The sequence below is a fragment of the Daldinia loculata genome (assembly GCF_022478755.1).
Source record: "Daldinia loculata strain CBS 113971 unplaced genomic scaffold F4817scaffold_13, whole genome shotgun sequence".
Taxonomy (NCBI): Eukaryota; Fungi; Ascomycota; class Sordariomycetes; order Xylariales; family Hypoxylaceae; genus Daldinia; species Daldinia loculata.
The window spans coordinates 302,711-319,365 of NW_026054867.1; the positions used below are offsets into that span (position 1 = coordinate 302,711).

The 16,655-nt window shown below is 46.2% G+C and overlaps 3 protein-coding genes across 3 annotated transcripts; 1 reads left to right on the forward strand and 2 right to left on the reverse strand.

Moving 5' to 3' along the window:
* Positions 1-969: 969 nt before the first annotated feature.
* On the forward strand, positions 970-1,272 carry F4817DRAFT_314093 (uncharacterized protein; the record flags this gene model as incomplete). Its single annotated transcript, XM_049300350.1, has 1 exon — positions 970-1,272. The coding sequence occupies one exon, from the start codon at positions 970-972 to the stop codon at positions 1,270-1,272; it is 303 nt and encodes a 100-aa protein (XP_049160889.1).
* Positions 1,273-3,020: 1,748 nt separating this feature from the next.
* F4817DRAFT_43067 (kinesin heavy chain) lies at positions 3,021-8,715 on the reverse strand. Its single transcript, XM_049307461.1, has 2 exons — positions 8,499-8,715; positions 3,021-8,407 (listed from the first exon to the last, which is right to left on the reverse strand). The coding sequence occupies exons 1-2, from the start codon at positions 8,560-8,562 to the stop codon at positions 3,273-3,275; spliced, it is 5,199 nt and encodes a 1,732-aa protein (XP_049160890.1). The 5' UTR covers positions 8,563-8,715; the 3' UTR covers positions 3,021-3,272.
* An 851-nt stretch (positions 8,716-9,566) lies between these two features.
* On the reverse strand, positions 9,567-11,614 carry F4817DRAFT_357552 (peptidase family M1-domain-containing protein; the record flags this gene model as incomplete). Its single annotated transcript, XM_049305932.1, has 5 exons — positions 9,567-9,950; positions 10,018-10,412; positions 10,462-10,568; positions 10,622-10,757; positions 10,819-11,614. 5 exons carry the CDS (start codon positions 11,612-11,614, stop codon positions 9,567-9,569), a joined length of 1,818 nt encoding a protein of 605 aa, XP_049160891.1.
* Positions 11,615-16,655: the final 5,041 nt, after the last annotated feature.

A 16,655-nucleotide genomic window follows, 5' to 3' on the forward strand; every position in this document is an offset into this window, starting at 1 on the left:
CTACCTAATGTCGTTCCGTTCTCACAACGAGGCCGGATCTTAGGGATATTATGCCGAGGCATATATCTTCACGGTTGTTACGAAACGAAACGAGCTTATGATTACTCAGACTCTGATATATTTAGAGGAGTTGGATGCTACTCAATGAGGTATAAGTAGAATGGTTTGTTCGCTGATTATAATAATAATAATGACAATAGACACTTTAACAACGGATATTAGGAACTAGATGGATTCTAATGTGACACGTCAATTTAAGTATTTGTACTTAAGCAGCGTATATCAACATGTGTGAGCCCCATGCTCATGGTATATACGACTAACCTAAGCTACTTCAAATACCAAACTTTTTATGGCGGTCTACTAAGTCTACCTATGTAGGTAGTTTGTACTACTACCTAATCCGCTAATAGTAACAACATGCGAGTATAAGCCGACGTGGGCAGGCCTCTCGTCATACTCCTCTGTGCCCCTCAACGGCCAGTCACACACATACCACAATTGAACAAGTGCGCAGAATTTTTGCAATTGGATTTTAATATCCGCTTATGAAGTCCTCGAGCGCTAGATGATCGGGTGATAAATACGAGAGCAAAAATAGCTTTCCCTTTTCAGGCTGCTCAGCCGTATAGCCTCATACAAGGTTCTGGCCCGACTCAGCTAATCGGGGAGAAGATTTGTTCGCGACAGTCGAGCTCGTGATGCTAGGATTTACATAGTGTACCAAAGATGAAATGCGGAAATATCACGATGTTACGAGGCGAACTCATGCTAGAAATATCGTGGCGTGGGGGTTATGATATATATAAAGAGGGAATTATTGATCGATAGAAACTGTTAGACATTCTCGCCGCTAGTATTATCTACAAGCAAGTCTCAAGGTCAAATTCTATCAGGTCTTACCTTTGCAATTATATTAGTTATCACTAAATTTTTTATTATTATACCATTTAAAAACACCTATTCAAGATGCTCTTCACCACGTACCTCACCGCCTTCATTGCAGCGGCAGTGAAATCCGTCTCCAGCACCTGTCTCCAGCACCTGTCTCCAGCAGCCCCCGTCCCCCATCTAGTCGCCCGGCGGCAACTACCCGATGCCCATCGACATCACGGAGACGCGGCCGAACCAGATGACCTTCACCATCCCTGCCAACGAGACGGGGCCGTGCTAGCTCGTCGTCGACTTTCCCTACGGCTACCCGATGACGAGCACGGAGTCCGACCTCGTGTACGTGGCTGCGCTCAACGGGCCGGTAGAGGTCGAGTTTGAGCAGACGCTGGATGCGGGAATGTTCTATGTGAATGAATGGGGCGTTTGGAGTATGGTATTATATGAGTTAGGTGATTAACTTCATATTGTGTTTTCGTCGTTGATGGGTTAAAGTTGAATGAACGGTAGCTTGTCACTCTTTGGGTATCATTTAATGAATTATAAATTGCGGTAACTCTTACACTTAATTACATCATAGAAAAAATTGCATCGAATATAATTATAAGTACTATAATTTGAGTCCAACCCGTGAGTGAATGCGTATATAGAAAAGGGGGGAGGAGGGAGTAAAGGGGGCTAGTATCACTTAAATTCTATTAGGTACCTCCTATCGTGATATCATCCAACCTCAACTCTATATTACTACTGAAGGATATTCTAGGATAGTTTCCATGGCGATTTACTTGGTGGGTCTATCATTCACTGTTTCTATATATTGTGAATTAGAGACTATTAGTCTACCACGAGTTAAAGACCCCAATCACCGCATCGCTACTAGTGGTCTAATATACCTGCCAGTCATAAGAATGGTAGCAAGTGATTCCTTACTCCATAGCGTAATGTATAAGTATATAACATCTCCCAATTTTACTTACAGATTCCTCCTTTTCCCGTCCATCATCGAGTTCTCCTTACCCTCCAGCAACACCAACAAGAGACATATCCATACCCTAGCAAAAACACAGCCAACCAATATGCCTTCCGTCTCCACAGCAGGATATACACCTACGGAGAAGGATCTTCACGAGCAATGGCTCTACACCAAGCCTCAATTTACTAGCATGCTCCCTAGCTGCTACTGTACCTGCGAGCAACGCCTCATCAGCATCTGGCCCCAAGAATACGTAGCCTACGCAGACACTCCCCAAGAAATAGACCGTCTTGATACCCTGGACCTAGTTCTCACCGTTCTCAAGGTCGTCGTATACCCAAATCAGTACAAGAATGCCGCACATCTCGACGAAAGCGTCTTAGCCGCTGCCCAGACATTGGGCGCCTGGAAGAAATACTTCCACTGCGAAATGTACCGGGAGGACGGCACGCTGATAAACAAGGCCCTCTGGAAGCCGACTATTCGGCTTTCACATCCGGGCATGGTTAAGGGATCAAATATCCGGTTTCAGTTCAAGCCCTTCGAGGAGCTAGTTGAGATTATCGAAAGCAAGATGCAACAGTGCAGGTTTCTCCAGTGGCGTTAGGTCCCCCCTCCCCTTTAGGGCAGTTGGTTAGACCACTACTGTCGATGCCCGTAGCCTGGATTACCAACATATCAACTCACCTTAGACACTAGATGTTCATAGTGTATTTCAACTTCAACTGCGATAAGTCATCTACATAGTATTCCTTAATACACTATCCACATTTTATCAAACCTCACGACCCAAATTTACTACCCTTCGTGAATATATATACGTATTAGCTATAAACGTGTCTATGCTCTCTAATATTATTTCGTATGCCAGTATTCTACCAGCACTCAAGCTCTTTGTATCCTGATAGTTCTATATAGCAATATCCACTAACTACTAGAAAAAGAAAAGTCCGAAACTTTCGAATTCTCTCCACTACGGCAGCCATACAGAGTATATATAGTATGACTTACTTCCAATCCAATTATGAACGACCTGCCTTGGTGGTATCAATACCGCGCCTCTCCTCTCGATTCCAGAATAGAAAAATCGTTCTTACGATAAAAGGGGGAAAATCGCTCCCCTCCTTTCACCCATCCTAACCCCCGCGAGCACGCTCGCACCTGCATTTTGGCCCTTTCCCGCGAATTCGAAAACCCTGAGGGTATAATCTAAGTAGTACAGAGTTCTCTGTCTGGCGATACGACAGAGGGTATTCTAAAACAAAAGGAAAAAACAACGCCGCTTGTTTTCAACTATCCCAACCAATATATGCTTTCATTATGCTAATCGAAGGCAGTCGTAACTCATAGCTTCCTAAACGGGCCAGACTGACTAGCCGGTTTGGTTTATGATAGGGTATTAGATGTCTCAATCGGCGCCGATGGTGTAGCTTCTCGGTTGCGGGCTCACCGCACCACTACCGCTCATGCTGACGCTCGCGCTACCAGAGAAGTAGCTCTGATCAATTCGAGAGATCCAGTCAAGCTTCTCGCGCTCATTGCGAGCCGCAAACAGCCACGTGTTGTCTGTCCCATAAACAGCAAAAACGCCCGCCTGCAGACGTTCGCTTAAGCCGCCAAGACTAGGACCTGAAGACCTGAAATTTCCAGACCAAACGGTTGAAATGGTCCGACCTGACGGTGTCCGATGATGGCCTGGTTGGAAGTTCTCGCGAGCATTACCATTTGTTGGAGTTAACCCATCTGGTTCGTCATCGTGGCCATTGAACAGTGATAGAATCTCTGGCTGGCTATCAACCCTAGAATTGCGAAGACTAACGATCGCCACCTCGTCGCCGTCACTAACGTCATGGATATGGAGATAAGGTCTTCGGAGCTCCACAAATCTCTTGATCCATTTGTTGTAATCATTATTGGGGACAAAAAGATAGCCTCCTTTTAGGACTTTCGGGTTTTTCGGAACTCGGATGATGGTAGAGATCAACCTGGGCGGTGTCACAGACTCAGGTGCGACGCCATCTGAGGGAGGTGCTGTATTTGCTGGGCCAAGGATCCGGGCTGTAGGATCCGGATGTCGCGACCAGAGCTTTATGCATTTGTTGAGGATAAGGATTTCGTGCTCGTTATACTCTGGCTCTTGGGGCTGTACAGGTGGCTGCTCAGAAGATTGCTCGGGCTGTTCAGACGGCTGATCTACCTTGTCGCCCTCGATCGACTCTGGCTGCTTCGGCGTGGACGGCCGCGATGTCTCTGGGGTATCGTTAAGGAGTGCATTGATCGAATCTTGATCATCATCACGGGTCTGAAGCTCCGGGGAAATATCATCATCGGAGTTATCCTCATCTTCAGCAGGCTTTTTCTTTGGCTCAGGTAGGCCAATCTTCTTGAGGAATAACTGGGCTGCCGCGATCTCAGTAATGCGTCTCTTTTTCTTCCGTGCAGTAATGTAATCGCCTATTAATGAAACTCCCCTTGGGCCCCAGTTGCTCAAATTCTCTTCGCCCTTTACATAGCTATGCAAACTATTCATCCTCCATAAATCGCCGACCCGCTTAATAGGCGCCGGTCGCATGCCTAAGGTGAAGATAGCTGTAGAAGAATGCACGATCCTAACATGCTGAAATAGAGCCGATAGCATTGACGTCTGCCGGACAAACGTCCTGCCCAAAATCTGGCAGTAAACGTTCGTCGAGAACTTCATTGGCTCAGCAAGATTGTCAGCAGTTATATCCCAGGACAGGGTCATCTGCACTTTGTATTTGTCTGCTGTCGTGCGATCAAGCAAAAGAGAATTGTGTAAGCTGGAATCCCATTGCCCTGTAATAGCCATGCTTCGCGTGCCGTTTGCGTTTTGGCGGCAATAGGGTTTCGCGCTCAGTCTTAAGGGGATATCGGGCGCAGGTGATCCCATATCAGGATTTTTGCCGGCGTGGTCGACAAGCTGGATCTTGCCAATGCGAACCGAAATGATATCCTCCCATGGCAACGTATCTCCCGAGCTATGTGCGAGGTTGATCGCCACCCGTCTCTGAAGTCCTTGGTGCAATTGAAAAGTACCAGTATCGAGCTCACTTGTTTGCGTGACCTCCACAGGAACATACTCTCCGTTCTCGTTAAGTTCGAGGATCTGGAGCCGGGCAAGTATATCGTGCTTCTCCTCGGTGTAGAACTGTGTTTCATTTATTCGTGCGCCCGGAGAATTGTGCTCGGGGTTGGGAGTGGCGTCACGCATCTCATCCCAACTCAACAATTTGTCGAGATGCATCGTAGAAACCTTGGCGAAAATAGCAATCCTAAGATCGACGTCTCGAGACCCAAACAATGGAACGCTCATGCTATGGACACTGTCGAATCGTATAGGGCCTTCGTCGAAATCCTTGATCATTTGAGTTGTAGTGACGCTATCTGAGACACCGGGGATGAACAACTGCGCATGTACGTCAGTTCCCTCTCGCTCAGCAAAGCCAATCATGTCGTGCATAACAACATTGTATTTTAAAGTACTCGAAGGAGCTCGGGCGCTAGAAGGTTCCAAGGATACTTTAATGATACCAATGGCATGGGAAGTATGAGGCGATAGGACGTCCAAGGTGAAATCCTGGACTCGGCTATCGAAGACAGCTCGGAGAGGGACATCAACCTCACCGACGAGAGAATACTCGGGCATGCAATTCTCAACAAAGGGATTGTCTAGCTTGAAATGTTGAGAGTACTCCGGCTGGTCAAGATATTGATGCATCTGCCGCATCTGCCGCACGCGGTCATGGAGCTTTTCTAAGCTCCAAAGATGGACGACGGTGTTCTTGTAGTCGACAACGCGGACTCCTACACACGGCTTTTGAGCTTCGTCAAGAGCCGGGTCTTCACCCTCGCTTGGTACGTCGTTTAGCACCATATCGTAGGAAGAACAGCGCGCGTGACCGATATCCACAACCGTGAATTGGAACACAACGTTCTCTCCCAATTCCTCACTCATAATCTGTGCCTCCTTGAGGATAGTCGCATGTTGTAGGACGGCTTCGGCCATCTGTACGTAATGCCGGCCTCTCCAGTGCCCGATTGTCGTTTTAGCCCTCTCAATCTCCTCTTCAGTTAGTTTTGGTTTTGCCTTGGGTCTCTTCAAGGGGTCGAGCTTTTCAATCTTAGCCTCGAACTGTTGCTTTTGGGTTTCCAATTGCTTTTGCATGTCGGCTTTTAGCTGGACTAGAGTCTCTTCCATCCTAGCTTTCTCCTTTTTAATCTCCTCCACTTCAACGTTAGCCACGCCGGCGCTCTTGAGCTGCCCTTGGTATTCTTCTTTTTGCTTCTCCAGCTGATCTTGCATACTATCTCGCATTTCCTTAAGTCGATCGTCCCCTTCGCCGGCCTTCGGAGTAGACGGCATCGTAAGGGCCGTATCCAACGAGAGATTATCAATTGTGCCAGTCGACATATACTTTTCCCTAATGGGATAGGAAGTGTTAGATTCCGAATCGTCATCGCCTTCGCGATCATTGACGCGCTCAGCTCTAGCTCGCTGCACATCTTCGAACAACGCATTAAGCTCCTCGTCTGTCAAACTTTGAAGGTTCTTATCTGTTCCGAGGATGGCACCCGCGGCTTCTCGTCGTGCAAAGGACCAATCTGTATCACGTTCGCTTCGATACGGAGCGGGTGACTCTGGGCGACTGTCAGGAAACTCGGAACCAGCTTTACTGAAGGATCGATCGTGGCCTGGCCGCGGGGACGGAGATGTACGTTCCAGATCTCGCAACTGGCTTGCAGTAACGGACTGCCGAAGTAGACTTTGCCGGTTCTCGTCCCTTTCTGCACGAGCCTCCATAGGATGATTGAATCTGAATATATGAAAGTCACCCAAAATGACACGGAAGCCAGAATGCAATCTTGTCGTCTCTGCGATGCGCTTTCCGTTAACCATGATAGACGCGCCTTCGCTTGGTGTTATTGTAACAATGCCGTCTGAAGAATTGTCAAAGCAACAGTGCTCATGAAGAATTCGAGTGCCGTTGAGACGGATATTTGCCTGATGCTCCGAATTCGATTCCACATTTCCTACCGTCGTTCTGCCCGGCTTGAGGTTATAGACCAAACATTCCGCGAGAAGAGGGTCATCAGACAAGTTGACCAAGTGAGGCATCTTCTTGGGAGTATGTAATCCCACGAACCCCTTTTCAATGCTAATACCGAGTTCTTCAAGAGCAGCTTCTCGCTCCTTGTGGATCTCTTCCGTCTTCTGGAGTTTCTCTTCCCAGGTTTGGTTGAGATCGGTCAACAACTTCTCGCTTTGACTTAGCTGTTCAGCAATTTCTGCCTTTGATACCTTCTTGACAGAACCATCGGATTGCGTAATGCTGACGATCTGTTTCTCTAGAGGCGTACCTTCAGCATAGACTTCTTCTGGGGGGACAGCAGAGCCGCCGGAGCCACCGCCACCACCTCCCAATTTGCTTCGCAGTACTGATAACTCTTCCTTCAGTTCTCTAATCATGCGAGCATTCGCATCTTCATTAACAACAGCATGGTTCTTGATTCGCTTAGCGGAGTCAGCATATCGTAGAGTACTTAAAGTTTCGTCGTAGTTGATATCAGCCGGGCTGATTGCCGCAATCATAGCGGTCATACTGTTTCCACCGAGTGAGTCCTTTAGAAGCCACGTTAAAACACTATCTCGATATGGAACGGTTCCTCCCGGTCCTTTCTTCTTTTTCCCCGTTGAGAGGTCGGCTAATGCTGCTATCACACGGCCAAGCGTCGAGAGGGACCTATTGATCTCAGCACCTTCCTTTAGTCGAGCACCAGTAGCACCAGTTGACGTTGCTCTCTCCGAACCAGCTAAATCGACCAAGCTAATTTTCGCTTGCTTCTCCATCTCCATTTTCGTCTCGGTATCGTACTTCTTTTGTGTGAGCATAAGCGTGAACACGGCGTGACTCCTACTGGATGTTTCATTCATGTTTGTCGCAGCAACTGTTCTTGCCTTGTTGCCTTCGTCCATAAGGTGCTCGATCTCCTGAAAGCTGCTGACCACCAACTTGGCGAGATCCTCTACGTAAGGACCAGTTGAGGGGTGTTCTCGGACCTTCAGGTTCCCTTTTGTGGATGGGTTTAACAAATCCCGTACCCTTTCATTATAAATCTCGAGATACGACACTTCTACAGTACACCGTGTCGTCTTGTCTTTCTGCAGTTCTTCGATTCTCCTAAACATATCCTGGCAGATGTGGGGTATAATACCGGCCTCTTTGCCATATCCCATCATGGAATATGACTTACCAGAACCCGTCTGTCCGTAAGCAAAGATACAGTTGTTGTATCCTTGAAACGCATTGTCCAAAAGTGGTTTTCCAAGATCGCCATGTAAGTTTTCTTGGCCGGCGTAGTTTGGGTCGCTTTTGTTAAAGGACCAATATGACTTGTCAAAGGCGAACGCCTTCGGTGAGTTATCTTTTGATCCTTTGGGGCCATGAGCAGCTTCAGCGGGTGGTGTCAGAACCGTTTGGTTGCCTTTCATCTCAACAATACATTTTGCCCCACGGTCGATTTCTATACTGAGTTAGCATCCAGCCAGTCCAAGCGTAAAAGCCCGACAGAGTTATCTAAGTCTTATCAACCTAGCAAATAGTCACAACCGTACCTCTACTGTTAAAGGGCCGACATCTCACCACCACCTTAATATTTCCTCCACCGGCGGGCGCCATGGTAGCTAGTTGAAGGAGATACCCTCCTGTCCACTACAGCTATTCACCAAGTATGAAGTAGAGTCGAGGCATCCGACAGACAGGGCGCGCAACGATGGCTTTTAGTGGAGACGTTTGGTGTAGACCTCGCGTCACAACGACTCTCACGCCCCTCACTAATTTTTGAAAGATCGCAGTCGGATAACTAATTTGTCCAGCCTTATAATTTTTGACAGATCCTAGCTTAATAACAATCCTAACTATTCATTCTCCCTTTTATTACACGGGAACGGCCGCGAAACTCAATCCGTAGCTCCCGTAAAAGCACTTAGTACCGGATGGCGACGGTGGAGTCGTGAATGCAGGGAGCAGATCGCCAAAAGCAGCCAAGCGGCTGCAGGTTGCCGTAGAATGTGTATAGTGGGACGGCCAGATCGTGAGATGCAGAGGTGTGGGTGTAGTATGTAAGGCTTTCTTCTTCGCAGCAGGAGTCTATCGCAGAATGTCGGGCGTTGTCGTTGGTGGGATCAGTCAACAATTTGTTAACAAGTAAATGGTTGTAAATGGTTAATCGGGAACGCGATTCGCGACCGCCGGCTTCTCATTCGTCCCAGAAAGAGATAACTATGGGGCAAATGCCAAGAGATTCACGTGTCGGTATGATTAAACTCATTAGCTAAGATTAGGTGCTGACCTAGTTACAAAAGTTTGCGGTACTTGTCAGCTGTCTCGCCCCCGAACCAGTTGTAGTCAACTGATACCTGAGGATTAAATTTAGTACTCTTCCCCCCTAGTCTACCTTGTTGCATCAAGCCTCCAATAGGTAAACCTCAATTAATTAGGTACTCAATCAATAAGCCCCAATCAAGAATAGGCAAATAGTGATACTGTATACTAAACCAGACCCTATGGAAATAGGTGGGTCTACCATATCATCAAAGTCCGAGAGAATTTGAGAATGCATGCGACTTTTTTATTATGCAGATGATCCAGCTTCAAAGACCGCATAAAACTATCGAGTTTATCTATTTCAAACCTAAATCCTTCTCTAATTGACCCTTTGTAGTGGACGGGTAGAAGTCTTTGTTCTCCTTAAACGTCTTAACAGCCAGGTCCCTATCTAGCTCGTTCAACTTCCTGTACAAAGGTCTCACGAACTTCATGCGTCCGACGGAGCCGAGGAGGTCAACTATGCCAGGTAGCTCTTGTTTATCTCCAGCCTGGAGAGCGATTAGGTAATACGCCGATTTTAACTCGACGTTCTTTGAGGAACTAATATTATAAGTAGTTCCCAAGAGATGCGACTTCTCCACATTCAGAGGCTTCGAGAAGCTTTGTACCGCTTGCAAGAAGACAAGTGTCTGATTAGCCGTAAATGATTCGATGTCTTTACTGGTTGGTTGGTAATCCTGTAGATTGTGAGCTCCTAAGCAACAAGATTGTAGATTAAGTGTTAGGCAAGGCAAAGTCACTTACCTCATTTTCCCATTTCTTAGCTAGCGCAAGGCAGCTATCAACATAAGCCGTGTTGAAGACAGGCTTTGGCGGCAAGCCCGGCTCGTAGAACTTCTCGTCCCAAGGGATACTGGCAATCTTTTCCTTAATCTCCGAATTGCCATAGCTCTCGAAGAAATCCAGGAAAGTCTTCTTGAACTCAAAAGAATCCAGGGACTTATTAGCCCACGTCTTGAAGTAATGAGGGATGAACTTGTCGAAATGTTCCCTTCCGACCAATCGGTCAAGGTAGTAGAGGAAGTGAAAGCCTTTCTCGTATGGAATCGTACTGAAAGCATCCTCAGGATCCACCCCTTTATGGTTGATAATGAGTTTGGTAAACTCATGGTCAGACCCGAACAACGCGACAGAGTCCTCTATAAACCCGTTAGCGCTGAACAGAGAAACATACGTCGAATCACATACCAAGTGCCTTCCAGCCGATAATAGCTGAGAAGTCGAATTGAGGTTCGCCGTGAACGGCTGCGCCAATACGTCGCTCGAGGTAGGTTGTCCATCCCTCATTCAGCCAACTACAACCGTTTTAGCAGCATATCACGAAACAGTCATCGACGGGGAAACCTACAAGTGTTCCCAGGACGCACAGCCTACGAGATTACCACTCCAACTATGACTCAACTCATGTGCGATTACATCAACATTCTGGCGGTCTCCACTGATGATAGTGGGCGTAGCAAAAGTGAAGATGGGATTCTCCATCCCTACAGGTGTAAGTTAGCGAGATTCCAAGACTACCTCCTAAGAAGTCACTAGGAACCTTACCTCCGTAAGCGAAGCTCGGGGGCAGCACTAATACGTTATACTCTCCCCATTGGTATTCGAATATCAGCTTCTCTGCTACTTCGAGGAACTTGTCCATATCCGCTTCGAGTTCCCATTTTGCGCCCTCGAGTGCCTCGGGGCCGGTCGTAACGACAGATCGTTTCCCAATGCGTGCGGTTGCAAGGTCTCCCGAGGCTAGGGCAAATAAATACGAGGGGATAGGCACCTTTTGCTCAAAGCGGAACAGCTTGTCGCCATCTCCCTTGTTATCTGAAGGCACGGGCACTCCGCTAGCAACTACCGGTAGTGGCGAGGTGATGTTGAAAGTAAATGTTGACTTGACATCCGGAGTATCTTGACAAGGAAAAATAGATCGGGCTAGAATAGCTTGGCACTGGGAGTATACATATGGGTGCTTCTTGTTACCAGTCTGAGCTGGGGTCATCCATTGCAAACCAACGCAACTCTTGGTGGTCTCTAGAGCAATATCTAGCTTTATAACGTCACCCTGAGACACACCATTCGGTACAGAGACATGAAGCGGTGCGCCATAAGGCTCGACTCGATCTTTGACAGCCCATTCTGAGTCGGCCGAGTCAAGCTTGACCGATGAAATAGATAGGTGATTTGTATCGAGGATGATCTCACGGCTTGCTTTGTTGGTTAGAGACTCAAGCTCTAGGAGAACAGAGCCTTCTAGACGCTGCTTCTCAAAATTGACCTTGAAGTTTACGGTCGTGTGCTTGATGCCCCATTCGCCATAATTGGCCAGTGTGTTAGGGTCACGAGGTGCCATGGTTCTCTTCGAGGCAAGGCTAAAATGTCGTAAATGGATGTGTACTGATAATTTGCTGTTTGTGAGCCGGATACTTCTGAATAGAAGACGCCCCCTCACAAAGCTGTTCAGCTCTCGCATCGAACTGGAATATCAGCCACCTACCAGATTAAGCCAAGTACCTACGGATAGCCTATAGGTACAGGGAGTTTTGCTTGTTGGTTCGTTCGGATAGAAGCCGTTGAACGCCAACGTTGAGTTAGGTAGCTAACCTTAGGTAGGTACCTAAGGTATGGAAAATAACCTATGATACCTAAGCGGGGCAATGATGCTTGTGGTTCCCGAAGCAAGCCGTCTCAAGCCTAAAAAGAATCTTCGGAATTCATCTAAGAGAACGGAGTTAAGCCCCTCATTTATATATGCCTATTAACTAAATGTTTCATACCTGATAACTTCATATAAGACAGTTATTCAACATGCAGCTCTAAAACCTCATAGTCGTCCTCTTAGACGCGATCCTTCTTAGGCCACTTACATCATCATGGCAAATATAGAAATCAAAGTAGAGAAAAAGTTGGCTTAAATATGAAAGTTGAATAACTGGATTGGTAACCTGAAACGATGCTCCCCGATGGCTTACTTACTAAGTTGTGACTAGCCTGTCACGAACTGCACTAGATCCTTCTACCCTGAAACAATCTTGCTTGATAGCATGGATGCTTGTTTTTTTCTTGTTATCTATTGCCGGAAGCAGAGCTGAGGATACCCGTCTCCACATCTAGGGTAAGATGGGACGAAAATATTCCTAGAGGTCCAGAACGATTTACGTAACATGAAGAAAAACATCTAAACGTCACTGACTTGGGTAACTATGTGGAAATAAGTTGTCTAAACCTAACAACAACAACAACAACTACATATCCAATCCACCCACGTATAAGCCCCGAGGCCGTGACAGTTGGTTTAAACTCGCAGTATCAGGATTCTCTGGGAAAAGGGGGAAAGAGTAACAGAGTAAAGATGTTTTTGCTACTTCATCCGTCAGCCTTGGGGTAGCATCCAAGTATTTCTCACCACATCGTGCTATGTAGCCGCTCTATTGAAGGATGACAGACAGCAAGGTTGGTGAGAATGACTACATACGGCCCTGCTTCGGCGATTGTGACTGCTTATCACTATGTAGTCGGCTAGCACTGTGACATGAGTGCTCCCACCCCGTTGGGTAAAGACTTGGTTATCCTATGTAAAGTCTTCACAGAGCCCGTGCTCAGATCTTGGCATGCAGCTCGACTGCTTAAGCACTTCTCTTCGCGATAGCTTCTTGGCGGAAGAACGCGCTGCACAGCACTGACCGTAAACAAACAGGCGCTCCCGGACCTCATGGTGATATTTCTGCATGTCTGCAAGCTATGCCTTTTACATTTTCATATGTACATAGTTGCCGTTACTCGGAGCACAGAGATATTCAGGAAATTTGCTGTGATTGTTTGAATGATAGGTATGATTTCACGCTTGATGTTGCATTAGTCTTGAGTAACTCTCCTTCCTACATTGGCAAGTTATCACTTGTAACTCGCGACTCTATTGAACACTGGGGTCCGAGAAACAGGATTCTTAAAACTGCATAATGCTAGATTAAAGCCTTTCCAGTATCTCAAGTGTATTGTGCATTATGCATTAGGCGTAAAGGTTGCTTCTTCCCCAACCCAGCATAAATCCATATCAGATATTTCATCATGAAGGTCATGTAGGTAAAATCTTAGGATAAGTATTTCGAATAAAAGGGGTTGCAAACCCTTCAGATCATGGGTACGCGGGGAAGTCTAGGATCTACCCGGCACAGAGTACCAATTACCACTTAACCTAAACTTATCGTATCATTCATTATCGCCTCTACCTACCCAGGTACCTACCTGCTACTGTGACCTGTCAAAGCGAACGCTTTCTCCATCGATATTTTAGTATTTCGGTGGAACTGCTAGGCTTAGCAACGGCCTTCTAGCTTCAGAAAACCCATTATACCCGTTCTGGCCTCATTTTTGACGGCGCGGGAGCCTGGCCGAGAAAGCCCGGCACTGCTAAGGTTGGTACTGAAGTCGGAAATGAGGTCTGACTAACAGCCCTGCCAAATTGCCATGTGCTGGCCTAGGCCGTGCAGTGGATCTTGCGGAGCTTCATGCGTGCGGAATAAGACCACCTAAAAATTACTCTACCTGTCTACGGTAAATTTATGAGAACCCTGTTGCTCAAAACTACTTTGATACGGACTAAGTCCTTGATTCGGCTAAGGCCATTCTTTAATAAGCTAGTAGACTGGAAAGTTCCGTTAAATGTAGTACATATTGGGAGGTGGTAGTATCGTGATATTGCGTAGGAGTTCGAAATTTGAAATCGTTTCTTGTAGCAATAGAACCTGTTGGAGATGTATTAATGTCTAAGTAGTCTAGAAACTACATCTTTAGTATCCTTTAAGAGTCAATATGTATAAAATCCGGATTGGCATAATACCGATTTGATATGACTGACGACAAAGTTCGTGATAATTACGAGCATTGGCCCCATTTTAAATAAGTGTTTACATAGCGCTCGGGCGCGTTAGATGAACCAAAGATCAGTTTTCATGCTATTTTAGTTTCCGCTATTTGACTTCACCCTGCCTATGCGCTACTACCTCTAGAAATGAGCATTATATATTTATGGCTGTCTTAAAGGATCAAGTTGCGTATCTGTGTTAAGGCTTAGGGAACACGGCGTGCCAAAGGACGAGCGTTATTTGCGGGTGACATAATTGAGAATTTGAGGCTGGGTTAGAAATGATAACGGTTGTAGTCCAAGTTCTTCCCACTATAAATCTAGCATTAAATTGACTTGTAAATACTTACCTATTACAGTGGTGGCGGCGGATATGGAAGACCTCCTAGAATTCCTTCGTGTTCCACAGCAGAGCGTGGACTTTATGCCGATAGGTTCTGTACCTGAAAACCCCGCAGGACCCTGTCTCGTTGCCAGGAACAGGTAAGAAACTAATCCGGGGGGCCTTGTCGATATCGTAATATTTTATCGGTAAGATTCCTTGGGGTGCTGATCGTTAGATCCCTGGCTTACTCCCAGTTCCATGGCAGACGGGAAGGGTGATCATAAATTCTGCGTTAAGTTGATACAAACATATTTCATTGCGTAGAAGCCAAGTCTTGAAATTCTAGAGCGTTTGGTAGTTCATCGTGTTTTACTATTCGGCAATTGATTGTTTCGGGTTTGCCCATGACATGAGACTCCTGATTTGAAACGCCAGTGATAAAATAATCATCCCGATCTTTAAACCTCGGGGCTAGTTCGGATGACGTTATGAATTGGTTTGAGCCGGAGTACGGATTGTCTCAGCCTTGTTCATTCCGTAGGCTCCGACAGTCTGGTCGAAATCTACAACATCTACCGCGTAAATCCGAAGTGCAAATATCGAGCTATGGCTATGTACTCTCTTAGCTTCTATCACAGATAACACTAAGGAATAATTTCCCGATCATGCAGTTGTACTACCTATGTAAGTAAGTCACCTACATGCCCAGCTCTGCCCCACGTCATTCGGTGACAGCGGTATTATGTCTGAAAAGGGGGTGAAACGCAAGAGATCTACACATTGTACTTGCATCCATACCTGTCTTGGTCCCACTAACTACCTACGATATCAGAATGTGTAAACAAGCATTAGAATTCTCACGGATGGCAAATCTTTTAACTTCAGGTTGACTCTACATAGTTGGCTCTACCATAGCTGCATAGGAATCAGTAGAGGTACCAGTCAGAAAGATTTGAAACGGCCAACCCTTCCTACTTGCCACATTAGAACTCGCGTAGACCACCCAGGTAGATAGGTACATTATGTTAGACAGAATACGAAAAAATTTAACCTAGTCACAACCAGTTACGCCGCCACTACGCCACCACTATGCACTAACATCGAGCACAGACGGCCCCGATTAGAACCTTGAGAATATCTCGGAAGTTGAATTATTCATATTTCGGGGGCAATTCTCATTTATCCAACTTTGAAGCAAAGGCGTAAATATTGATATCAAGAACTTTTCACTTGTTTCCTCTAAAAATTGACCACTAGGTATGTTAGTGATATGTAAATATAGTCCCTATATTTTATAATGTCTTCGGTAAGTTTAATAACCAATGTACATTAGGGCGTTGTTTCTATCAGACCACACATTGATATCAAAGTTTTCATACATCAGTCAACCTCTTGGCCCGAAACAAATTTCCAACTCTAGGTAGTCGCTCATCCTATGAGCGAATAAGGGGGAAAATAGATATCTTGAAAGCTCCTTATTGTAAAGAATGTACACTATAGTCGTGCCATACCTTCCAAGGTTTTGAGTTTAAAGACCAGCGGTTAACGGGGCAGCTTTTGTGGTCACGCATATCTACCTCATCGGCAAAGGCGCGCGGTAATCATCACTTTCACTTTCATCATATACAACTTTAAGATCATGACTACCTACCTACCCACTTCTTCAACGATCACGGGGCTAGCATGCACGTAGGGCGCTATAATCCCACAATTCCTGCCAGTAAAAGTGGCAAAAGATAGTAACCCAAGATAAAGTCATTGCTACCTGGTCTAGGTACTCGCTATGGGGTAGATGCTTTGAGTCCCGCTATGACTATCGTGATTAAATTAAATATGATCTATCTATGTTCGTCTGGATGAGGCATATCGAGGATGATCAGGTCTGAGGGTAAGTTGGATTCCATGGTGATTGGGAAGGATATGTTGCCCAGATGAAGGTCCAGTCGAGCAAATTCGTCCCATGGTATAGCTATTTCCCGTGCTCGGATCTTTCAGTCGACGCCCGGTCATAAGCCTTGCATCCGACTAACATTGTATTAGTATAAGATACTCGCCGAGAACCGTCACAGCGACAATAAAAGCTGCATACGCGCGGGCACAGATATCCAGTAGCAGTCAAGCTAGCCAGAAAACATCAGAGCATCTCCTCCGGCTTTTGCGTTGCGATGTCACCATCTCCGCAGATCAGTATCCAGGCATACATAT

What these genes read in the sequence shown, in the direction of transcription:
- F4817DRAFT_43067 (XM_049307461.1), bottom strand. Translation starts at nt 8,562, where the DNA reads ATGGCGCCCGCCGGTGGAGGAAATATTAAGGTGGTGGTGAGATGTCGG. An exon ending in TCGGCCCTTTAACAGTAGAG is followed by an intron (nt 8,408 to 8,498) that starts GTACGGTTGTGA and finishes AACTCAGTATAG; the next exon opens with AAATCGACCGTGGGGCAAAA.